The sequence below is a fragment of the Tachypleus tridentatus genome, chromosome 13, assembly GCF_004210375.1.
Source record: "Tachypleus tridentatus isolate NWPU-2018 chromosome 13, ASM421037v1, whole genome shotgun sequence".
NCBI classification, from domain to species: domain Eukaryota; kingdom Metazoa; phylum Arthropoda; class Merostomata; order Xiphosura; family Limulidae; genus Tachypleus; species Tachypleus tridentatus.
The window spans coordinates 24864299-24891835 of record NC_134837.1 but is presented as its reverse complement, the minus strand read 5'-3'; the positions used below and the strand labels follow the sequence as shown (position 1 = coordinate 24891835).

The following is a 27537-nucleotide window of genomic DNA, read 5'->3' as shown; positions in this document are numbered from 1 at the left end:
AAGAGTAATCCAAGAGTTAGTGGTGAGTGGTGATGACTGGCTGCCTTCTCTCTAGTCTTACACTGATAAATTAGGGACGGTTAGCGCAGATAGCTCTCGTGTAGCTTTGTGCGAAATTAAAAACAAACAAAAAACACAAACGAAACGTTTGAAAAATAGCTCGATTGACTACTATTCTTGTAAGGTATGTATGATATAAGTTGCATAACGTGTTTAACGGCGCGAACGTTTGACCTAAAGTTTGACATGCACTATTTATATTTATTCTGTAATAGTTAAGAAGTGTGAAAAAAGTAAAACAACAATTCATTTTTTATATAAAATAACAAAGAAAGTTTGATAATAATTATTTAATATAATAGAGGGCTCTGTTTGATGTTTTTCTGTTTCAATGATTATTTACAGAGGTAACTGTTTCAGACCGATGTAAGCTTCATATACAAATCACGAAGGATGGCAGATGATGATGATCCTAGCAGTTATAGATGGGAAACAGAGTATGAAAAAACTTGGTAAGTACTGGTATAATGTTATGAAATATCCCGTAAGTGCTGAAGTATTATTCCTAGTCGTACATTGTAAATGCTATATTATTCAGTTTTTGTGTTCGTTTGTTTATAATTAAGCACAGAGCAACATGTTGGGCTATCTTTGCTTTTCTATATCCTTCATGCAGTGTGTTTTGAAGAAGTTGAGGGTAATTTGCCATATAGAGGCTTTGCTTGGTACTGGGGTATGGGTTCATACTGTGATTTTGTTTGAAACTGCTCTGAATTCTTAGTTTCTTAAAAAATCAGGATAGAAAACAATGATCAATATTATATTGAAACACTGAAAATTCCTGTACCTCTGAGTCCAAACCCTGAATCCTTTAGGTACTTAACGATACACCTCTGACATGCCTTGTTAAAAACATTAGTACAAATGGCCTATTTAATATAATTTTTAAAATTTGGTTATGTTCTTCGTTGCACTTGTTACATATTTCACAATAGCTGTTAAAAATAGAATATGATGTGTAGCATGTAGTATTGTGTGAATTACCCTTGTCTGATATTATCAGAGAGGACAAGACAACTCTTCTACAAATTTAGGGACATTGTTGGAAACTTCAGTAGTGATAGTAAACAAAGTACTTCTGGATCAAACAGAAATGAGGCATTATCAAAAGGACTTAGTGAATAAAGTAAATTCTCCTTCTTTATACAAGTTTCTCATTCATTCATGACGGAAGAGTTGTTCAATAATTTTGATACCAGTTGTGAAGAGTGATAGTGAAGATTTAGATTAGTGAAAGGAAGGACTAGAAAGTTAGTTTGAAATATGCAGAAAGAGAAGCTATTAAAAATACTCCTGATCTACAGCATTTTAGGGGGAAGTACTGGACTTGACTGAAACTACATAGATATTAATCACATGGTGGTATGTAAAGCAGATATAGATCAAAAATAAATTAAAGACCAGAACTAGGTGAAAGTTTTAAATGAATTCAAAGAGAAGAGTTTCTCTAAAACATGAAAGTCACAGACCAATTAGCTTTACCTCTTTAATCCAGTGCTTTCCCCAAATACAAATGAAACTTTTAGATTATTGATTCTCAGTTAACTTTAGAAGAAATTCCCCCAAAATTATTCATTCATTTATTTAAAATTATCAGAAAAATACATATTTGGGGTTTTAGGAACAAGAATTTTCTTAGTTGATATGCCCCCAGTGGCACAGTGATATGACTGTGGACTCCACTACTTAAAACTGGGTTTTGACACCCATGATAGGCAGAGCACAGATATCCCATTGTGTTTAATACTAAACAAAAAGTTGATATGTGCTCATTACTGTTAATATGATCCCCATAATTTTAATAAGCTCATTGCTAACACTAATTCATGTTTTGTAACTTCAATGGTGAAATGAAAAATAAAAAATAAATGGGTTGCTTGTCAGAATGAATAATTGTTTTCTTTGCTGTACTAGATGACAATGTTATAAGAGAAAGAAAACTTCTTGTGACATGATATTAAAATGCCTCTTTAAAGTTAAATACAACTTCAGAGATTACCCTAGTAAGACTACAGTAACTACCATGACCATAAATTTGAAGAGACAAGACTATATTTATACTCAGTTATAGTTAATATTTCACCACTCTTAAGTTATGCCAGAGGTTCCTTAATTATATTTTATATCGTATTCAGTAGAACTAGTTACATTACAATATGCTCTGTAAACAGACTTGCTTACTCTTTATTCATGATTTATACAATTTACTTGGCTCATTATTGTCTTTTAACAATATTTCAAGTTATTGGAAAATGACAGAGCTCTTTGGAAAATTCTGCATGTGTCAAAACATTTTTGACATTTACAATTTGATGTCAAGTGCACCATTGAAATGGTTCTGTTCACATGCTGAAACTGGCAATACAGAAATTGCATATTATGGAAATATAAAGCTGTTTGAAAATCTTTGTTATGAAATTTTGCAAACAGATTACAAACACTTTTGCATTCAGTGTGTGAGTTTATAAAAGTCAGTTGATGTGTTTTATAGCCCATGCTTGAAAACTTCAATAAATGCTAAAATATTGTCAGTTAACAAGAAATTTAATTCTAGAGGAAATAAAAAACAAGAATTGTCACATGTTGCAAAGTATGTAAAAAAAGGTTGTATCTTATGTTAAAAAAGTAAAAGTGAAAATTGAAACAAAATGATCTGATATGCATGATAATTTTAAATAGCTGAATATAAATCTTTACTTTTATTTTTTGTCCCTTCATTAAAGGGAAAGTATTCAAGAAGATGAACAAGGACTTCTTCAAGGTAGTGTTGAAGAGATTCTTCATCGCAGCAAGAGACTTCGACTACAGAAAAAGAAAAATGTTCGCCTTGGGATGGTAACTTAGTTTACTTTTTAACTAATTTACTTAAAATTAAAAGAAAAATGTTTCAATTGTTTAGTTGCATTATTTTAAATGAAGTCTGTAGTATTGTTCATTATTTATAAGCAAATTTTAAACTTTTGTTTGATTCATAATTGTTAATAGTTATTCCTTGTTTGTTTTGCTGAAAAATTTGAAGTTCTAATGACTGCACAAAAAAGGAATCAAATAAAGGTCAATTAAAGAAATGAATCAGAACTTCTCTATGCATGAAGAATGCTTGAATATTTTATTTCTTCAACTGTAGCCTTATGAAACATTTTTGTGTTCTGATTTCTAAATTTTTCTTTATGGTTTGCCCCTTGGTGTGGATTCCTGTATGTGGTGAGGGACCTCCCAGGGAAGGTTCTGTTCTTTCAGTTTACCTCCTCTGGGATCTAAACATCCACCCACATGTTTGCTGTGCATGGTGACCCATGAAGGGGAAGGAAGGATCCTGGTGGTTGAGGGGTCCAACCCTAGCACATCACTTTGGTCTTGAATTCCTGGAGATGGATTTCCTTGAGATGGCCCCCCTTGGGTCAGTTGGCTGGCCCACTTGGGCTAGGGTCAACCAAGTACCAGTGTTGGATGTTCTCAACAGGTGTTGTGGACATTGTATTTGATGCTGATGTTTGGGTATAGTGTTCATGAAACCCTGGCATTGCTGCAGTGTCCATGTTTGGCAATATAGTGCATACCCTTGTAGGGCTCCATGGTGGGTGGGGTCAGTGGGCACTGAAATATTATTTTTTTTATTATGGATCCTCCAAATAAAAACTTAAATAAAATAGTGAAAAAATAGTCCATAGGTAAACGACCATGTCTTGAACACTCTGAGCAGCAATGTTCAACATCTGTAACATCTGTACTTCTTTTTCTTATACTACATTCTCTTTCAGACAAACCTTTAGGGCAGATGTCTCCCTTTTTCATTCAGAAGGGACTAGAGTCAGTAAAGAAGCTTCACTCTGGTGACATATTGGTGGAAACATCCACATTTCAACACAGTGAACTCCTCTTGCATTCAAAGGTACTTGGGGATATACCTCTTGAGGTTACACATCATGCTACTTTGAATTCATCATGAGGAGTTATTGTTGAGAGGGATATGAAGAACATCCCTGAGTTGGAGATTCTTGCTGGTTTTTCACCCAAGGAGTTTCTGCAGTGAGGGGTATCTCCACTTGCAAAGATGGAATTATGATGCTGACCATTGTTCTTATTCTAACATTTACATAACCACGTCCACCTGCCACTATCAAGGCAGGATATAGCTATACATTCCAAACCCTCTTAGATGTTTCCAGTGTCAGCGGTTCATAACCATATGGGTTTCCTTGGATTGTACCATCATTGTTTGTTCTCTCTACCTGTCACCTGGAGAGACCTGTGATCAATCAGACCTTGATGCTCTCATCGTACAGTTGCTGTCTCCCTTTTTAATTATGGGGGACTTTAATGGTCATCATTCCCTCTGGGGAGGTGCTGATATTGATGTGAGGGTTGCTCCATAGAGTTATGCTCTCTGATCACAACCATTCTCTTTCCAGTAGTGGTTCTTATGCTTATTTTCATGCACCTAGTCTGCCCTTTACTGCTATTGATCTCTCAATTTGCTCCTCTTCACTATTCTTTCACATTTCATGGAGGGTTGACAATAATTCACACTCTCGCACCATATTGCTTTCCAGCAGGCCCATACACATGCTCAGTGGGTAAGACGTCAAAGCCAGGACTCTTGGATTAAGTTCACAACCAGCATATCTTCTACCACCAATTTCAGTCATATGGGACAAGATTTGAAAGGTCAATGGGCAATATAATTCTGTCCCCCTCTCAATCTTACTTTCTGATGGTCAGGAAGTAGCTGAAACCTGGAGCATTGCCAGGACTCTTGGATTAAGTTCACAACCAGCATATCTTCTACCACCAATTTCAGTCATATGGGACAAGATTTGAAAGGTCAATGGGCAATATAATTCTGTCCCCCTCTCAATCTTACTTTCTGATGGTCAGGAAGTAGCTGAAACCTGGAGCATTGCTGATACTCTAGGTGAAAGCTTTTGCCAGGTATCTAACACTTCTGCTCTTCCTCCACCTTCTTAGCCATCAAGATTCGGGCAGAGCAATCACCTCTTTCCTTTTAAGATGATTGTCTCTATGATTATAATCGTCCTTTACACTGATGGAACTCAAACTGGTCCTTTATTGGTCTGGTCATCTAATTAGTGACGCGCATGAATGGATTAACGAGATTCCCACTGTCCATATCTACTATCTACCAAAACCACAGCCAAGGGAACGGGCTTGGAGAAATCAGCTGAAATCTCTGGCTATTCTTCTGTTTGTTTTTAACCAGATCTCACAGGAGAATGTTTTCCTGATGCCTAGCACCAGGCTATTGTCCTACCTTTCTCTAAGCTTAGGAAAGATCCCAAAATTTCTTTGAACTGCTATCCAATTCCTTTGATGAGCTGTTTTTGTAAGATATTTTAGAGAGGATGGTTAATGCTCGTGTTGTTTAGTTTGTTGAATAAAACAACCTCCTCTCGCCCACTCAGTATGGGTTCTGATGACAGGGCTACACCATGAAACACCTGATTTGACTTGAAACATCAATCAGAGAACCTTTCTCAAACGACATCTTATATCAATATTGTTTGACATTGTAAAGGCTTATGACACAACATGAAGGTATGGCATTTTGCAAGACCCCCATATGTATGGGTTACGTGGCCATTTGCCAATTTTTATTAATTTTAAAATGGACAGGACATTCCAAGTTCATGTGGGTTCGACACTTTCCTGTTCTTTTCTGCAGGAACTTGGAGTTCCTCAGAGCTATGTTCTGAGTGTCACACTTTTCAGTATAAAGATCAATGCTATCATTGAACAACTCCCTCATACTGTTGCAAATTGGCTCTATATTGATGACTTTCACATCTCATGTTAGTCGTCGAACATGAGGTATATTGAGCTGCAGCTACAACCTGCCCTCAGTCGTTTACTGAAATGGACTACAGCAAACTGCTTTAAATTTTCTCTCTCTAAAACCATTTTCATGCACTTTTGCTGCAAAGGGGGTATTCACCCTGATCCTGAACTCTGTATAGGTGAAATTGTGCTGTCTGTGGTTCCTGAGACAAAGTTCTTGGGGCTTATCTTTGACCGTAAGCTGACCTTTATACCACAAATCAAGCAGCTACAGGTCAAAGAACAAGAACACTGAACATCCTCCATGTCCTCTCTTCCACCACTTGGGGAGTGAATAGATGTTTTGTGCTAAAGATATATCTTGCTCTTATTTGATCGAAACTTGGTTATGGATCACTGGTCTGTGACTCTGCCAGAACCTTGGCTGGACCCAATTTATCATTAAGGATTTTGGCTTTGCACCGGGCCTTTTTGCACTTCCCTAGTTCAGAGTTTATACACAGAGTCTCATGAACCTTTGCACCTCCACCATTTACAACTGTCTTTACTGTTTGCTTCAAAACTTCATTCTTACCAAAGCATCCCACCTGGGGTTGTGTGTTTCTTCCTCAGTGGGCCATACTTTTTCAGAACAGATGATTTGCCATTGCTCCTTTAGGCCTTTGTATGCAGGCACAGTTGGATGAATTGGGTCTGTCTTTGGATAACATTGCTGTATCCACTGGTCAGCCCATCCAACCATGGCTTATTACAGTCACAAAATGTGACCTATCTTTAAGTCATCTGAGAAAAGCAGATGCTTCTGATTAGAAATACTGTCTGTTATTTGCTGAACATCTTTCAAACCATCCTTCCATTCTTATTATACAGAGGGTTTGAAATCAGGTGACTGTGTGGGCTCTGCCATGGTTTGTTGTGGTTTGGTGGTTGTGCGCAGAATCTTCTCTAAAGCTTTTGTGTTCACTGCTGAACTGTATGCCATTTCTCTTGCCCTGGATTACATAGAAGCTAAGCAGTATTCAAACTGTACTATTTATACTTATTCACTTAGTTCACTATTGGTCCTGGAATTGCTTCACATTAGTTCACACCCTGTTCTTGCTGATATTCAAAACCGACTGGCCCATTTCTCTTTAACATCTACTTCTATCCAGTTTTTCTGGATACTGGGCTATGTTGGTATTCATGGGAACAAGCCTTTTGATACTGCAGCTAAATCTATCTGCTCTGGCACTATCACTGCTGTGCCTGTTAGCAGTCGACTTGGAGTGAGCAACTTGAAAACAAGCTTTTCCAAATAAAACCCTCTATTGGACTTTGGCAGTCTTGCTTCCATAAGGATTGGAAAGAAAAAGTTGTTCTAACTTGAATTTGCATTGGGCAGTTTTTTAACTCATTGTTTTCTTTTATCTAGGACTGATGCACCAGTGTGTTGTCTGTGTAACACTCAGGTCACAATAAGCCACATTTTACTGTCATGCCATCATTATGACTCTCAACAATGATACTATTTTAAACATGTTCTGTCCCTAGGTTTATCCATAACATTAGACATTGTTATTAGTGATGGTGACACTGTCCACATTAGAAATGTTTTTAGTTTTTTAAAGGCCATTAATTTTTTTAGTACTATTTAAGTTTTTTAATTCATACATTAGACCTTTTTAATGTGATTCCCTTTTAAGAATCAAAGTACATTTAGTTCGATTTAAAATTATAAAATGGCTGTAACATCAAATAACTCAAAACCAGAACTGGAAAGGCCAATTTCAGGTGACTAACACTGATGTTTGAACTACCTGTTAGTCATTCTGGCAAGTCATAATTAAAATTTTGCTACAAGTCTTTTAAAACTTTTATTACTTTACTTTCTGAAAATGGCCATAATGTCAAACTCTAAACCAGGACTGGAAAGACCAACTTCAGGTGACTAACAGTGGTTTTTGAACTTACCTGTTAGTCTTCCTGGCAAGTTATGATAATTACTATTATGCTACAGAAAGTCCTTTACAACTTGTATTACCGTTGTGTTTCTCTTACCACTGTAGACTAGATGTAAAAATTGGATTTTATGCTATTTATGTTTTTTTAATTCAAAAATTAAACTTTGTTTTGTTTTATCTCAATATCCTTTTATGAATTTTACTAATTTTACTTTAATTTTAACTTTTTACTGGACGTTTGCAAAAATAGCTTAGTTGCTTTACACCATAAAACACCAAAACAACCATCCAACTAATTTTATGGTTTGTTTTTTTTTAAATTGACATTAGATTTTGGAAGGGTGTCAGAAACTAAGTTTTATGTCATTGTGGCATTTTTTGGTTCTTCATTTTGCCATTAGTTCTTATGCTGACAATTAGAATGAAAGCATGTATTTCATTGTATTGCTTTGCAAAGGTTTTCAAGCTTCAATTCATGCACTTTGATGTTTTTTTGCTGTAGCATAACAGTTTGCTTTATTTTGTTTCAGAACACTTACAAATATAAGTGTCTTTTATAGAGAAAAATGCAAATAGATGTATTATAACTATTATTCTGGATGAACAGATAAATATGCATTATAAATCCTTGTAATGTCATGAACAAAGTGAAAATTTTATGTTAATTAATTTAATGAGTTATTGTTCTTATTCTGAGAAGGTTCTGAAATTTGATTTGTTTGAATATGGTTGAAACATTACATTGAAAAATGCAGGCTTTGCTTTCTGTATATCCTTTTAGATATTTGTATTAATATTTAATATATACATGTATTAGAGAAAACATAATAATACAGGTGATTGTGTTGTACAACCTGATGTTGTAGACAAATTAGCTAAACTGTAATTAAAAGTTAAATGGTTATTACCAATTGTTTCACAAAAAAATAATTTAAATTATTATTAAACCAATTTATCTTATTATTTTTAATTATTCCAATTGTCTATGTCTCATGTGAAAATAATTAATTAGTTGAGTGTAATTGATTAATAAACCTGATGATTAATTACCAAATTCCAGTAATTGTCCATCTCTAATGACTACAGTACCAGATATAATAATATGGACTAAGTAATAACATTTTATTCTATATAATGCAGTTATGGGAGATTGTGTTAGAAGAATGTGATATTAATCAGGTTAGTGACCAGGTTTTTATAATAGGATGTTCCAATTAGTTGTATTTTCTCTTTCTAGATGAGACACTTGTTTGTTATAGTTGATCTTTCTGAAGCAATGTCTGTACAAGACTTGAAGCCAACAAGACATCTTTGCACAGTTAAGGTAGCTTTATCTGTTATGTGTATTTTTAACATAATTACACTTTCTAATTTAGAGTTGATACACTATGTTGTATGCCTATATATTAAAATAAATTTAGAAGATATGCTGGATTTTATAAAACAAAAAATTGAGAAAGGTTATTTCTTACATACACTAAATTTATATTCTTTAATGGCAAGTTCAGATCAGCTGGGGATTGTATTTTGGTTTTCTGACAGCTAGACTAAGTTTGTATAGCCTATTTAAAATCAGTATATAAATGAAATAGTAAACAATATGTGATAAACAGTTTGTATAAATTGTTAAGAAATACTTTCAGTTAAATTGATATAAACTCTAACATAACCAGTGAACAAACATAATTGATAAGTGTTAAAGTAGAATTATAATTATTGTTTGTTGTGTGGATAAAAACACAATTTTCAATTTTGCACCACTGGTAATTTTTCGAATTATTTTAGCTAGCTGATGTATGCCAAATTTTTCTTGAGATTAGTCAAAAGCTATAAGTATTAAGATAAACACACACACACACAAATGTATTTGTCTTTAATCTGTATCATATTGTATTACAATTTATAGTTGTTTATATCATTATTCAATAAACTATCACCACTTGTAATGTGATATGTATCTTTATATATTGTTCTGAAGTAGGAGTTTGTGCTTTCCCTTTATTGATCAAGTTTGTGTCTTTGAATGTACACCTTTTGTAAACATATAGCCAACAACCTTTTTAGTTCTGAACTCTTCTTCACATAGAAATTATTAAAACAATTTCAGGTCTGGATGATGCTGGTTTTATTTCTGGTTATAGATGGCAGCACTGAAAGAGGTAACACAGATGCCTATCATTAATTACATATTTAGCTTCCACTTAATAATTTCAAGCCAATTATTCATGGTGTTTGTCACAGCTCTTGTATTATATTGACACGCTCATGTACAGATAACTTGGTTCACATGTATTAAAAAAAACATTATAAAAATTGTTATTACATCTCAAAAAACTTTGAATTAAAAGTAAATCTAACTTCTATTTCTAGTTCTAACTTTAAGTGTAAGTCTAACATAAAGAGTACTTATAATTTATACTAAACCTAAGAGAGAAGAACTTAAAAGTTTGTCTTTACTTTTAATACTTTTAGAGTTGTTCTGAGTCAACTAATTGGTATAACTTACCATGTAATGGCATAACTTTCTTTTATAAATTTTAATACTTTAATGAGCTACATATAATTGGTTAGACATACATAGACAGTGCACTTATGTTTCAACTTACCATGCAGAGTTATTAAATAACTGTAAATGAAAGATTATAGCTAGCAGTCTGAAATGTCAAAAGAACACAAATACCACATACTTATGTTCAAGCAATATGGTAGACTAACATGCCAAATAAATAGTTGGAATAAGTGTATGTTGTACTGCTTTGAAAGTTTTCTATTGTTATTAATCTTAACAAAATTGATGAGCCTTTATTAACCTAAAAACAAATACTTACAATAGATGAAAAATAAATATAAATCAACATATGATAATTTCAATAGGTAAATAATATTTCAATAATTTTAAATAGCTGGTTCTTATATATCTTCATTTATCATCTGATGTAAGCCAAATTAAAACATTCACAAAACATTTTCATGGTGACTGAACAAAGAATGCCTCATGCAAGTATAAATGACAATGTAATTGTCCAAATTGAAATGCTGAATAAGCATTTGTACTCTCACCATAAAGTTTACACAGTAGTCCTAACCAAATGACATTTGGTTGAATAAATGTTTGCATGTTATCATGTAGTTTCTGACATAGTATATCATCTATGCATACATAATACCTATATTTTTTGCATATCTCTCTATGAGATCTTAATGCCACCAGTCTTGAACTAATTTCCACCTAAAATTATCATGTTTAACATGAACTGTACACTGTGCTTGGTGACAGCATCAAGCAACAAATACCTTACACCAGTAGGAGGGCAACACAACCTCAATGCACAGTAACTCTCCTTAAGCACTTGTACTCAAAATAACTTCATTCTTTTCCTCATGACTGATTTGTAGAAACATTTGGTTGTTCAGTCTACATTCAATTTACTGAAATTTACATTCTTACAAAGGAACTTATATTTTATTCCATCTTACCTTCTGTTTCAGAAGCATTGAACCATTACAATGAATTCCCAAATAATGGTGACTTTGTCCTGTGAATGGACAATTTTACAAACACAGGACCTGTTTCTGCTATATTTTCTGATGGCTTATTGGCTATTGGGGACATTACAACTGTCATGTAGCTTTCTGTGAGTTTCTTCATGTGTATTTGCCTTTTTCCTCTCAACCCTCCAGCTAGTGCCTCTTCACTTCCATTTGAGAATGAGTGTTTCTCCCACCTGCTTTTGCTTTAGGTGCTGCTTTACCAGTCGAGGAAAATTCTCATCCTTTCATTCTCTTCCTGGATATGGTTTTTCCTTTTCTTCTCTTTCATCTCTGTCTTTTGATTCTTCCAGTTCTTTACTCTGTGAAACCAGTTCATGGGATTTCTTTGTTTTTCTTCCATTAACTTGTATTAAGATTTATTCTGGTTCTTTCCTTTAACAATTCTGTACTTATAACCACATGTTTCATCCTCTTTACCTTCTTGGCTTATTGTTGTTAATCTTTTCCTTTTCTAAATTTCCAGGTTTTGGAAAAATATCTTTTTTTTTCCTACCTGGGTAATGTACCTTTTGTTTTCTATTTTGCTTTCTAGTGTTAAGCTTTTATTTCTTTGTTTTTTACTTGCCACCAATATGATTTATATCTTTTTCCCTTCATTTAATGTCTGAGACACTTTATTATGTCCTAGAGGAGTTTTACAGAAAGCTTCATTCCCTTCTCTTTAATGTGTTGGCTAGTACCACTTCTTCTGCTATCTTTTTCCTCACTTGTTTCTTCTGATTTTGGGTCTTGTTGAGTTGGGATACTCTCCTCACTCTTGCCCATTTCATTTCTTATCTATGTAATCTTTGTCAGGCTCCATCTCTTAACCTGGAGTTTTTCAGTGATTCACACATTTTAATGGATAGCTGGGCTGAGACAGCCCAACATTAGTCCCTGATATTTTCCATAATTTCTAACTCCATGATTCTTCATTTTCAACAGGATCAGGTGATACCTACACTTCCCATTCCAGCTTCTTGGCCTTCCTCTTGGTCTAGTCTTCCCATTACTGTTGTAAGATTTGTCACTCATCTCACCAATGACTATCCTGTCAGGTATGTCCCAGTGGATGTCTTTCTGTTGTTCTGATGTCTATGCTCTTGTTGCTTCTCCTACTGTATTCCATTACACTTATTTACTTCTCTACCTTGACTGGTTCTTTCTTCCTAATACTTCAGCCATTTGACAGGAGGATTGTTCTTTCTCTCCTATCTCTCTTCATTCTGTCTGTCATGCTCATTCAGGCCTGGATTGGCTCTTATGTTAAGTTCAGGCTGTTTTTTGCTACTTGGCACAGACTTCTCCATTTTATGGTCCCTGACACTATCTGTTTCTTTTCTGGCACACTTCTCACCTTATACCTTTATCAGCAGAGTTCTTTAACTCTTCCAGTTGGTGTATTTTTCTGTGGATTCTTGTAGGATATTTCATATTTCATTGCATCAGATTATTCACTTTTCTCACCTTTGCTGGCCCTTAGACAAATTTGTTTGGGTGGTCATGTTGACAACTCCACACATGTTCATTGCTCATTATTTTCATCATCTGTCTGTGTTGTCTTCTGCAGGAATTTTGACTCTTTCAAATTACCATTCTTTAGTTGACCTACTTTCTTTGAAATGGTATATTTTCTTTTTCTCTTACCTTCTGTGTATCAGGATCCCATCAGGTAGCTGGTATTGCTACTCCCCTGGCTTATTTCCCAAAATCTTCATTGGTTCAGGGATAACATAAAGCACTTTGACTGTTCCCCTGGCTTTGCCAGTGCCCATTATTGAAACTGAATGTTCCACAGAACCACTAGAGGTATTCATAGTATACAATTTTACTCACTTGTTCAATGACTGTCATGTAAGAAGCCTGCACTGGAGGAGTAATTGCCAACTTCTTTGACTTGACCTTGCTGGATTTTAAAAATATGGTTTTGCAGTCACCCATTGCATTATTTCCAGCAGGTGTGATGATGTTATGGCATTTCTCCAAATCTCCTCACTTCAAATTCTCTCTCTCCACATCTGAAAGTGGAGTAAAGGAGGAAACCCTTACCACTTCCCAGTTTCATGGTGCTGGTGTGAAGGACTATGGAGAGTTCCTCACTGACTGAGTGAGGTGTGATGATGTTATGGCATTTCTCCAAATCTCCTCACTTCAAATTCTCTCTCTCCGCATCTGAAAGTGGAGTAAAGGAGGAAACCCTTACCACTTCCCAGTTTCATGGTGCTGGTGTGAAGGACTATGGAGAGTTCCTCACTGACTGAGTTTAGCACAGTATGGTAGGGTGTTGTGCCATAATACATAACTAATGTGCTGGATTTTCTTCAGTAGAATCAAGGTGAGCACACAGTTTACAAACACATATTGCATGACTAAAGTATCCTTCTCCTGCAGTCTTACTGTGTTGAGTCATGTGATGACACCTTGTATAGTCTGATTACTCCCTCATCTCACAACATTTATTAGTTTACTGAAAGTTTCTGTGCAAATACTTGGATGGTTATATTCTTATTCTGTCTATCCTTCTAATACTTGGGTCTTGTTTGCTTCTCCTTCCTCTCCATTCAGAGAGTGTGTCTCAATGGAGTTCTAGTCATCAGGTGTCACATTCTATGGGCTCTTCCTTTGGAAGAGAACTCATCTAGTTTTAAGTTTGCAGCATTTCTTCTACCAGTTAACCATGGAATATTTCCTACTTTGTGTTTATTAGTGAGGTATATTCTCAGAAGTTAACATTTTCCAAACTTGAAAATGTATTTCCTTATAGATACCCACTTCCACATGTATTCCAAACTGACTTGCCTATTTCTGTGTACCTTTTTTCTTGCTTTGCTAAGAATTAAGTTATTTTCTGTGTAATTATTTAAGGAAAGTTATTGTATAAAGAGGTTGCATCACCCTGCTATTATGGAGGGCTTTTGTCACACGATGATGCCATTATACACTGTTGCAGTTCACATTAAATGTGAATTTTAGGTGTGAGTTAGCTCAAGTCTAGTAGCATGGAAATCTTATAGCTTTTGTGTGTGAGGGGTGAATATTTATATTGGAAATATATTTTCAAGTTACAGAAGTATTAAATTTCTTGGTTTTTATTTATTATTGTAACAGTAACTAGAACATATAAATTAGGAACTTAACTATTTAGGAAATAATACATAAATTTAAGAAAATAATGAGAAAATGCTTGTGAGAAGCTTGTATATTATATAATTCAGTATTGTGACTTAAACTACTTGTTTCTTATGTGACTTACATTCTATATTTTAGGTTTAGTTGTTAAATGGGATTCAAAGAGCAACGAAAGAACAAAATTAAATACAAACAGTTGTAAACTGTTATGAGTCTAAGTTTGTTTAGGATAAATAATTGTGATTTTCTTTTACAATTTGCTGTCATTCTAGAAAGAAAATAAGGTAATCTAAATTTATTTCATTTGTGTGGTGGTTACAAGGTTGGTCAAATGGACTGAATCTGTATAGTGCTAGGATATAGAAAATAATAGATAAAATAAAAAGTTTCATGAAAAATACTTAATATTCACTTATGAGCCTCTAGATGTTATGCAAATAAAACCTGAAAGCATTTGAAAATTGGAAAACAAGCATGTTTGTTTTAAAGAGATGAAAATTGATGATTTTTGCCAGTTTCAGAATGACTGTTTATCAGAATAGATCACAATGCTACAGACAACACTTTCTTTATTTTTCAGCCCAGTATAAAGTAAAAAATATCAACAAAAATATACATACTCATTGAACAGATTAAAAACTAGAAGGGTATTACTATGATGTTAAGATGAAAGGGTATAATTTTTATGAGGGTGTCATTGTTCTCATTGATTTTGTTACTACTTATTTAACTGTTTAACCTCAAATTTCAAAGCTAGCCTTCAGAATTTGACTTCCAAAGATATTTCACCTCCAGTTCTAAAATTATGTAAGGGATCATGAATGACATTTGTTTCAACATTTTCTTTTCTTTAAAATATGGCAAGGTATTTAACCTTTCAGAGGCTTATGCTATATTTAATTTAACTACTGAACTGTTTATATCTTTATGCTTGTAAAAAGTGTTGTAAATCTACCAATAGCACTACATTTCTTGATCTTCTAATCTCCAATATGAAAAAAAAAAAAAGTCTACATCAACCACATAAAGGTGTATATCTACCAACCATGACTGTTTTCTAAGTCACAGTTTTGGGGAATGTATAGCAAATATCACATGTAGAAAAACTGTGGTTTTGAAGTCTCAATTCCATCTGAATGAGTCAAATTCTGTAGTGAGACATTCATTGAGTTCTATTTTATTTGAAATATAGGATTTCAAAGTAAGAAACAAAATAATTAAAGCAAGTTATGACATTTTAAATTGGAAGGATCGTGAAAAAAATACAAGAAATCTTGTATGTCTCTGTAAATTGTGAATGTTACAGTCATTAATCATAAGCTATATTTGTTACAGCAAATTTGACTCCTAATTTTTAAATAATTGTATGCTGTATTCAACATTCAAGAAGTTTATCTTTCTATCCATCCATTTGTACATATACATAATATAAGTACATGTAGTCTAAATTTCAAGTAGAATATCCTAATAGTACATGTTTTTCATACTTTTAAAAGTATGTTTAATACAGTTAATGTGCTTAAAAATTACTGGATGAAAACAGGTCCTGTTAAAACAGTTTATTACACATAAGTATATTTTGTTTGTCAGATAATGAAATACAGTTTAGTCAATTTTCGACTGCTGAAAAACAAAGTTGATTCACAAATAAACTAGTAATCAATCTCGTTTACTTTAAAGGGAAATAAAAAGGATCATATTGATATGATAAATGCAGTATTAATAAATAGTTACCCTGGAAGTTGTCTTCACAAAGCATTTGATATTATTCTAAGGTTTCACACACACACACTTAAATTTTAGATTTTTCTTGAAAATGCTTGAAATTTTGGGAACAAAATTGTATTGCTTATAAAGTGATGAAAATTTTGTTAACACAACTTTTTGTCTCCATTAGGCATGTGTGTGTGAGATTTGTATCACCTAACATTTGAAACTGAGGGACAACAAGTTTTACTACCATATTTTGTTTGTTAGACAGGTAGATCAATTTCATTTTTCTGTTTCAGAACAGTTGTCTTATTGCTGGAAAAATGTACAAATTTCTAAGAGAGCAAGACAAGTTATATCAAATATACACCTGTCACGTCAATCCACAAACTCTAAACTACAATAAATATGCTTAGTAAAAGTGGGCAGCCAGCGATAGGAGGAATATAATAATAATTACAAAAACATTTAGTGTTAAACATAAATGTATATGTATTTTAAAATAATTTGCCAGTTTAGTTTGTGGCAGGATTAATGTGAAGCATAATTACTTTTTTGTACATAATTAATAATGCTTGCATATGGCTGGTGTATCAATTTTGACACCTGTAAACATCAAACAATTGGCTACATACAGAGAATATAAGAGGAATTGATATTACTAGCAGCTTTATATAATATCAATAGACCATGATACAATGTATTATGAATTTTATTTCTGCATTATATATTTTGTGTTGTAGAAAAATTTGAACATAAAGCTAATATTATGACCACAATACTGAGATGAAATTTATTTTAATACATCAATCAGATTTTCATACGAATACTTATAAGAAGCATTGTTTTAAGTGGCTTTGCAAACCTTTTTACTGTGATATATAAAGTACATAGATAAATCATTGCAGTATGCAGCTTAAATGCAGTGGTTTTTGAGTGGTCTTTTCAGTGTTACTTATTCAGTGTGTATTTATAATGTAGAGGTGTTTTAAGTGACCATTTTATTGTGGCATATACAATGTCTAGTTGTAATGTTGCAGTGTAGTTGTAATGGAGAGGTATCATGAGTAACTTTACTGTGATTTATACATTGTGTAACTGTGATGCTGTAGTGTATTTATAATTTGGAGATGTTGAACGTTTTTTTTCACTGTGACAAATGCAGTATTTAGTGGGAAAATGTTACTGTGCACAGTTATAATATAGAGAGATTGTGAGTGACATTTGCTTTTACTGTGATTCAAGTGATATGTTAATAAAACATCAAGTAATCAGACAATATATTTTGTTCTTTAATCTTTTATTTAAATTTTATTTTCTCTGCTCTCATTTTATTATCATTAAATATTGGTTGTTCTAGATGTGTGTCTTGGTAAATATCAGCATATATGAAAAATTGTAATTCACCACTTCTCAGTATATTGTGCCACCCACAGAATTTACCAGAAGTAATCCATATTTGTGTGTTTTGCATCTTGTGTATTATACAATTTTTCAAGACGTATTTATGCATCGTAATTTTCATAATTTTTAAGAAACTTAAGAACAAGCCCTTTTGCGAGATTTCATGGTATATAAAATTGGGCCTGAATTTGAAGAGTACATAACCATCATTTATTGAATATTGGCTTGGTTCTAGTGGTACCAAACATCTAAGAGGAATGTCTTTTATGTCCTCTGAACAGGTGTACTAGATCTCATATAACTTGAATGTTTTTATTAACATTATTTTTTGATTTGCCATGCACACAAATTAGAAAAAATTTTGCCACATATCAAGTGCTTTTACTTTTTTTTATCTTTGATTTCATGATATAAAGTGATTATTAATCACTGATTGTATACATTTTTAAATAAAAGCAAAATATTTAACGGTTTGTTCTACTTATATGTGTGTGTGTGTGTGGTGGGTCACAAGTAGATTTTTCTAGAATTTTGTCTCTCGTGACAAGTTTTTTTTTTTTACAAAACTTTGCACCTCTACCTTATAGATCTTGATTGAAATATTGGAAACAATAATATCTTCTTGGGACCTGTACAAGTGTTTTTCAGTAAGGGACTGGAAAAAATGCAGTAACATGTAGAATTATTAATATCTTGTACTTTATGTTCATTGCTACATAAACTTGTCTGTGTTCTTTTAGTTGATACTATTTAACTACCAGTTTTAACCAGTTTGAATGGATTGTACAACTTCAAAAAATAGTTTGGTGGCTGAAGAAAAGTAAAGGAGAAGGCTTGATGCTTGAACTTCATTAAAATAAACTGATGAATATAACTCAAATTCTTTGGTCAGGCATTCTGTTAGAGCTCTGATTTCCACAATTTTATTTCATGCAGTAAAGTATTTAATCCTATGTAATACACACTGTTTTCTAATTATAATTAATCTTTGCTGAAATTTATTGTACGTAGATCTTGATGTTTTAGGAATGCATCATAAATTTCTAAAGATCTGATCTTGTCAAATTTATTAATTAAAATAGTCTATGATACCATAAAAACTACTATAATACCTTCATGATAAAATAATACCTTTTGTTGAATATCTCTTTAAACTTATAGTTTAAGGGAAGTTTGTCTATAAAACTGTGTGTCTGTGTTAAAGTTTACCTTGGTAGAAACAACTCCAAAGTGCTTTGGGATGAGCTGTTTGTGGGGTTGGATTGCAGAGTAAGCTGTGTTTTAAGTCATATTTTCTTCCTGTCTATGGCATGATGCTATCCAAATAACAAGCAAGTACTAAGTTGTTTTGAAAAATACCTTTTCAGCTCTTATGACTAAGAATATTCCTGCACAGTTTTTTCTGTATCATTTAGGAACCTCTGTGTCCATGAATGACTTATAAGTGGTGCTAACAATATTATTAGTAGGTGACATTGAACTAGAAATACATGTTTAGGTATAATTTGGAATTGTAGGGATCTGTACTCTGCAGCTCTTGATTCCTATTGTATATCACTAGACAACTCTTAACACTGTGGTAGAAGATTTCTTTCACCTTGTGTCTTTTGGTGGAGTTCCTAATTTTCTGTTATATGATATCATTATTTTATCCAAATTGCAATATTATAGAAGCTAAAGAATGTTTTATGAGCTTTGAGTACCTTAACTGTTGTTGGAAGGTTATGCCATTTGTTTTTGTTATTTTTTTGCTTTATAAAGTCAAATTATATTTTAGGATGTGGTGGTTTTTCTATAACTTTTAAAACAATCATTTTCCAGTGTTAAATGTATACATTTAAATATACATTAAATATTATACATGTATTCTTCTAACAATATTTTAAATTATGTAGTTTATTCATTTTTGGATATTTAGTTAATTTTCTTGTGTATTTCTATATCACACTTGGTGTTTTTGTTCTATACTTGTTGTCAGAGAAATACTTTTATCCAGACACATTTTAACAGACCAAGACTTTCTTTTGTTGAACGTGTACTACGTTTGATTTGTGGTTCTCATATGGAACATTTCTAGAGGCTGGATTTATTTAATTATATCTTCCGTTTTCTGTAATTTGCATTATGATAAATATTACCTTTTTTTCTTAAATTTTAATATGTATTACATTAGTTTCTCATAAGTTGCATTTCAAATTTAGTATCAACTTTTTGCTTTATGTATTGAACATTAACTTGTGTGCTAACTGAAAGAAAAAAAAAATTAACATTTTTGTTGACTGGAACATATTTCAACTGTTTTGGGGAATACAACAATTGTTTTTCTTTAGTCAAAATGTTTTGTACAAAAATATATTTCAATTTTCAAGAAGTATATATCTAGCAAGTCTTAAATATTATGACAGAGCTACTGCATGGAAATGTAAGTCTTCAGATAGTACATTTGGATTACAATAAATTATTTTTATTATACAGATTCTTGAAGATTTTATAGAAGAGTTTTTTGACCAGAATCCAATTAGTCAACTTGGAATCATTATCACTAGAAGTAAACGTGCTGAAATCTTGATGGAGCTAAGTGGTATATTTTATTTGTTGGTATTCACTGTGTTGGAAAATGTTAAAGTAATTTTTATATAATTCTGACTGAATAGTAAACAGTTATTCAGACTACTGATTCCATTACTCTCTTATGCTTTATTTTTTGTTACATTTGTCTGTTGTAATAAAACCTGCTTCTATTGTAGTGTCATTACCATGGTTATATATGCCAGCTTACATCTTCATTAAATGCACAAGTCATTGGGGCCTTTGTGAGGGGTGACTTGGGGGCTAGATCTCAGTGCTGATCCTCCTGTGCCACTCCTTGGTTGGCTGTCAGTTCATAACAAATATGAAATGATTATAAATTACACTTTTCTTTTAAGAAGGGCTGCAGCTTGTAACATAAACTATAATTGTGTATTCTAAATAGTTTAAAACTCGTAACAGTGTCCATCTGTTATAATTAATTTTATTGTTTTATTGCCCTTTGGACAATGTCTAAATAATAATCTGGCCATAGAAGTTATAAATTGTTCATCACATGTGCAGCTTGTATTACCATATTGAATTACATGAAGTATGAGTGTGTTTTTTCTTATAGCAAAGTCACATTGAGCTATCTGCTGAGCCCACCAGGGGGAATCAATCCCCTGATTATGGCGTTGTAAATACGTAGACTTACTGCTGTACTGGTGGGGGGCCAGAATGTATGAACTGCCCTCAAACATACCACATGAATAATTTTTTTATTTTTATTATTTATAATAAAAGTAAAATGTTTGTTTGTTTTTCTGTGAATTACTCCAATCTTAACCAAACTTGGTAGGATGATACATTAGACTAAAGGATGTGTCATAGGGCAGTTTTAACTTGCCCAAAAAATCTGGGCCATGCTTACAGGAAAATTATGTTTGTTTAGTTTAGAACTCCAAAATCTTGGACCAGCTTTTATTCAGTTATTATGAAATAATTGAATAACTGAATATTTGAATTATGTCTTTATAAAGGTCAAACATTCTCATTTTTGCTTGGAAAAATTGCAACCAAAACACATGGTCAGACCCTTAAACCAGCAAGGCTACACTTGAAAACTTGTTCTGCCTCCCCTTGTAGCACCTTCTTTCTGGGCAAAGAGTGTATCCTTATGGGTGAAGTACAGTCTTTCACAAATGTGCTCCTGTATTATTTCAAGATACAGTGTCCCACACTATGGGTTCTTTTTAACTGCTTGCTGAAGGGGGCTCATCTAGATAATATCTTGCACTGATCCCTCAATTGATTCAGCATGGGATTCTAACTAGATATGAGAAGAGGTTGTGTGTTTTATTGGAAAGTATCATTTTCCAGCATTAAAAATGTGTTTCCAGTAGATACTCACCTCTCTCACATTTCACTCTTCCTCCTTACTTTTGATGTACCTTAGTTTCTTGCCTAATCTTAAAATGATGACTGAATAGTCAGTGAAGAAGAAGTTATCTGTGCTAGGTGCAATATCACATGAGATTACATGGAAGATTCTAGGCAAGTGGTGAGCAAAACATTTGCATATAAAGGACAGCACTGAATCAGAAGAGCTGCTTGTTAAGAGATGTATCTATCAGAAATTCATTGTTGGTGTTGGAAAATGTTTACATCCAGAAAGTGATCAGTTTTAGATGGAATTCACATAACCTAAAAAGTGCCAAAATAGTGTCAAACTTTATCTGATACATAACATTTCACTGCAATTCTATGTTTTTGTTGTTGTCACGTAACTGCTTATTTGGATATTCAAAACTGTTTTAATATAATATAACCCACCCTCCGTATATTGTCTGTTGAGGCAGATTCACACGTGGAATTTGTACTACTTCCTTCTTATAAAACCTGATAATGTAAAAAACAAAACCAAAAATCAACAACACCTTTGAGTTTGAAAAGGAATTTTGTTTATAATCCTACTCTCAGTTTTTTGCAACGTACGGGCATATAACATGTAACAAATTAAAAAAAAAGTTTAAGTGAAGATTATCTGACAGCCATTTAAGGTTTGGAAGCACTGTAGGCCTAATTAGCTGCATATAGACAAAAGTACCATATTTCCTGGTGTCAAAGATGCACTCTCATTTTGATTAGCTAAATTTTGAAAAAAAGATAAACATAAGAATGAGGTTGCAGCACTTCCACCATTCTGGCCAAGATGTTTCGTGGATTGTTTAGTGCTTACAATATATAAATCCTCTTGCCAATTTCACATTTTTTGAGAGTTATATGCTTATCATATCTACCTTTTGAAAGTGTATATCTTATATTACCACTAAATATCTGTATTAGTACAAGTAATAACATTATTCTAAGCCTACTCTAGGAGTGCATGTTTTTGTGTAGAAGCCATAATGTGGGATGTTAAAAAGATTTGACTCATCTGAACTGTTACAGAGAACAGATCTGTGTTTGAAATCATTGCATAACAACTTAACAGAATAGTTTTAATGGAACTAAAACAAACTTGCAATATTTTACAAATGACTGCCATTACTGGGTAGTGTTTTTGCAATTTTACTTTTCATATATTCTTATAATGTTGCCTTAGTATCAAGATCATTTAGAAGTGAGTAAAAATGTCATTATTTGATGGAAAACAGGGAAATTAGACCATTGACTGGTTTATCTTAGCCTACTGCAGAAGTGCCAATGAATTTTGTGGTCATACATGGTTATTTTATTTATTTAATACTAAGTAACTTGTACATTTCATTTTTCGTCATATAGGTCTTGAAGCTTGAATTACTGTCTAGTATCGAAATGCTTCCTCTAGGCTTAGGTCAAGGCCTAGGAGCAATGTAATCTTTAGCCTGGAAAATGCAGGGTAAATTTTTGAGACTTATTTTGGGGAAAAAATAGCATCTTTGACACTGGGAAATACAGTATGTTTTTGTTTGTTTATAAATAGTACTTTATTTTTAGTCAAAAGTTATGTATAAGAATAAATTTAAAGCTGATGAGCAAAAACTTTACATTTATACTGAGTTTTATTTCTAGGTAATGCACACACATAATTTCAGTGTTTATTTAATATATTGAAAAAGAAATGCATATTTATTTACTTCTTTCTGTCTATGGAGATATTTGGCTCAACCTTTTATCTTTTTGAATGTGACAGTTGTATAAGAAATATCTTTTCTACAGGAAATGCTAAGCAATGTGTGGCAGGCCTAAAGGATATAGCTGATGCTGTCTGTGTAGGGGAACCCTCATTACAAAATTCCTTAGAATTGGCTGCTCAAACCTTAAAGTAAGACATTCGTATAAAATCTTAAATTTTGTAATTATGTAGTGATTTTATAAAACAATTTTAGTATAAAAATAAAGAAGATTTTATGGAAAAAATAAATCTGTAGTAGTAGTACATGTATTCGATTTGATTCTAATTATATTTGATTCAAATTTTGTGAATTTTGTGATAAATCTTCTACCTCTGTCTACTAAAGATAATGTTACCCTAGAATAGATCTGCGAGATATTTGTGATAAAATTAGTATCTTTATTGCAACAGTACTTCTTTAAATATAGGATTTCTAAAATAATACAAAAGAATTCTAATCACAGACACTGAATTATGTAAATTCACTTGTATTAGGCCTAACGTTAGTTAAGTCTTTTAAGTATAGCTTATACTTTGTAATGAGATAAAATTATGCTTTATGTTTTTTCCCGTAATTTAGTTAGGGCTAAACTTTATTGTATGTAATACTGTCAATAAATCAACTTATCATATTATATTTTATAAAGTTAGACCTTCTTTAAAGTCTTTATAAGCTTTTGATATGTTGTTGTACAAAATGTTTTCTGAAATATATTTCCATCCACCTTTTGTTTACATTTGTTGAATGCAATATGGTGCACTTAAGCTTTCAGGACATACAACAACTGCGTGTTATTATAATGGATGCCAGAGAGTTGAGCAATAAACAAATGTAGTTTTATTGTAATAAAACCAGTGCAAAATAAACAACATTGTCACTGCAAAGGTTTGATTGTAGTTTCTTACAAACTTATTTTAAGCTTAATTATTATTTCACTTTCCAAAGTTTTATCTATTTATTTTACATTTTCATTTCTCTGAAGTTCATAAAAACATTTGAGACTTTTTTTTTATTTGGATGTATTGTGCATGTTTCACAACTGTTAATATTTTTTATTGTAATCTTTATAGGGTTAACATGTTTTTTTTCAAGAAGTCCTTGAAATATTCAAACTAACTTTTTATTTCATATTTTGTCATCTAATATCCAGTTACAACACTTGTTTCTATAAATTTAATATTTAAAGTGTAAAATATCATTGTTTTTGCTCTTTTTGTCAATTATTGTCAAAGTTATATGCCCTAGTAATCAAACAAACTATTAAAATTGTAAACATAGTTGAAAATTTTAATTACACCAAAGTAAAATTCTGCTCTTCATTAAGTATTTTTATCTTTCTATTATTTTGTAGCAGTTTCTCTTAAATGTCTAACAAATATTGGACTATACTTTAGGTATGCTCCTATATTTTATGAATATTATTCAATAATAGAGAGTTACATTTTACTATTTAGTTAAGTGTTTTGAGTTAAACTCTATTACCATATTTTAAAAGATATTTTTATTGTAACTTGAGGTATCTGTTGTTTATGTTATATTTTATATATTTTTATGTTGTTTAGCTTTAGTAATAACTTTTTAAGAAGTAGCTCTTAATCTACTACCTTTCATATAAAGATTAAGATTATAACTGTTTTAGGTGAAGATGAAAATATTAATTACAGACACACTGAATGATAAAGTGAGTTAACCGTAAAAGTATTTCGGAGAATCCATATGAATGCTATCTGATTTATAAACACAACTTTCTAAACTATCTAAGCAACAAATTTCTTGGGACTCAAGATTACATATAAGTCACATATCGTGAAATGTAAACTTTCAATAATGCAGTTAATTCTGCTAATTGCTTTTGATGTCTTCTGTGAATTATATAGATAGAAAATGAGTGTTTGCACTCAGTTTATAGTAGTCCGTTCTTTACAATGCATTTTGCAACAGCACACAATATGAAATTACTCAACATGATGCAATATGTGAATCATCACTGGTATTGAATTATATATAAACAAGATGATAATACAGGATTGGATTAAAAAATGTAAGATAAGTATTGAAAGTTAATTTGTGACTTTGTGAGTGACATGTTAATTAACAGATGCGTAATTTGACTCATAGCTTTTGGGATGCTACATACCTTTTCACACACAAAGCTATCTTCACTGAGCATCTGCCATAGACATTTGTATTCCACTAACCTTCAGGCAATTCCCATATAAACTAATGATATTTCTAATGAATTGATGTTATTAGTAGTAAAATCTTTCACCTATAGGAGAGTGATACAACCTCTCTTACATACTAATTTCCTTTGCACTTATGCACTCGTGGTCTTTATTCTTTTTCCTCAGCGCAGAATGTATCAGACATATTTTGTTTTTTACAAGTTACCAAGATTTATAGTAGATTAAGATAACGTTTCCTTTACTTTGTTCAAAATATGAACTCCAAGGTTCATGTAAATTCTCCAACTTCTTGTGTGTGAGGAATTTCTTCATAAAAGTCAAGTTTCAAACATTGCTACTCGAGGCACATTGAATGATGATAATATGATGACAATTATGCATAAGTTAGTGGGTTCTATTGTTCATCAAGGAGTTTCAGCACTTGTCCATTCCTCTGGGATTCTTTCCCCTCATTCTGAAGGGGAGAATGAAGAGGAAGATGAGGTTGACCATTTGTTTCCTCCTCCAGGTTATGTCTTAGGAACCTCTCATTCTATTGAGGAGAATATTCTGACTTTCCTACATTATCTGGATCTTATAGCTAGCTCAGGTATATTGCTGTTCTGTTTCTTGCCCATGTGTCATGTGACTCTCACTCTTCCATTCTTTACCGTCCTAATCCTGAAATATTTTGTATTTGCTCCTTTTTCCTGATGTTAGTGTTCATGCTGTTTCTTTTTTAGCTCAATTTTGATCCTGCAACAATATGCCTCGTTCTCCTTGCCTTTCTCATTCTTTTATTCTGACTTTCAGTTATTCAAACTTCCCATTTTTAAGATCACAGACTTCAAAATGTCTCTTACCCATATATTGGGTGACAGACCCTTTGTGGTCAGTTTTGCTTTCCAGTGCCCAGTCCTCCTTTCTGTGCTTCATTACCCTTTTTCTCTACATCTCAAGGCAAAGACACTTCACTGGGACTTGGATGACTTTGTAGTGATTCTCATTTCCTTCTCTTTTCTGCTATGGCCTATTTTAGTGATTGTGCTCTTTTTCTGCTCATTTTTGGTAGGAATAACCTCCTTTCCCTTGTTCAACTGCCTTCTTTTTTACAAGATCTTTTCCTTGCCCTATTTCTTGGGAGACTACCAAGTAGATTCAGTTTTTTGGGGGGGACATCTGTTGCAGTTTGCACACCTCTAGAGACATCTCTCTTCAGACAGATGAGTTACTTTTATCCTCACTAATGACCAACTCTAACTCTTCAAATCTCCTCTCCTTTTCACCCCTCCTTCAGTTCACTTTCCTCCTCCTTCAGATCTCATTTATCTTCAAAACTGAAAGATGTGTCAGATCTGTTACAAACAGTTCATAGAGAGGGGTATTTTTGGTTTTACTCTTTATCTTTTCATGTTCTCCAAAAGACTGGAGACCAGTTATCAACTCTTCTTCCTCAGTCATTTTATAGTCATTCATCATTTTCTGATGAGAAATTTATTTTCCTCCTGTTGAGCTTTTTCTCATGAACTATGAATGACCAAGAGTCATCTCAGATGCATTTCAATCCCACCTGCATCTTTTGTCCAGTCAGGGCTCTTTAGCAATGTGTAACATGTTGTATTGCTCCATTCCTTCTTAAGTTCATTTGTTTCTTCTGTAAAATTATCTCTCCTGTGACTTTTCTCTTTCCCTTCCATATTGAACTTGTCAGTTTATGCATCTGGCATTTTTTCCCCTTTCTTCTGATGATTGTTGCCTTACCTTAACCCTGGCTGCTTATTTCCAACTATCTTGGGGGACATCATCATTGTTGAAACTGTTTATTTGTGAGTGGGAAGTACACCATTAATTTTCTTTTTTTTGTGTTTGTATCTTGTTCTGTGTAAAGTGTTGCTTGATAGGTGTATTAAGCCTTAAATTCACATTGTACAACCTGCAATCATATGCCATGCTAGTTGAATCATGTTGAGTCTCTTCTTACTACAGGCCTGATGTGCAATTCCAGACACCACCACCAGGTGTTGGTTGATTGATTTTGTTGACGTAATAGCTATGTTTTTCAAAATAAGTATTGTGGTTACCCTTTGCACTGTCTCAGATTCTATGGTCCTCTAGACACTCCAATGCATT

At 32.8% G+C, this 27537-nt stretch overlaps 1 protein-coding gene across 1 annotated transcript in view; it reads left to right on the top strand.

Annotated features, from left to right (window-relative positions):
- Positions 1-360: 360 nt before the first annotated feature.
- Ssl1 (general transcription factor IIH subunit 2 Ssl1) overlaps positions 361-27537 on the top strand; it is a 78938-nt gene continuing 51761 nt past the window's right edge. Inside the window, exons 1-5 of the mRNA XM_076475329.1 lie at positions 361-512; positions 2784-2895; positions 9037-9123; positions 20049-20154; positions 23286-23391. Of these exons, the coding sequence (XP_076331444.1) occupies positions 454-512; positions 2784-2895; positions 9037-9123; positions 20049-20154; positions 23286-23391 (470 nt within the window). The 5' untranslated portion in view covers positions 361-453. The remainder of the gene's footprint in view (positions 513-2783; positions 2896-9036; positions 9124-20048; positions 20155-23285; positions 23392-27537) is intronic.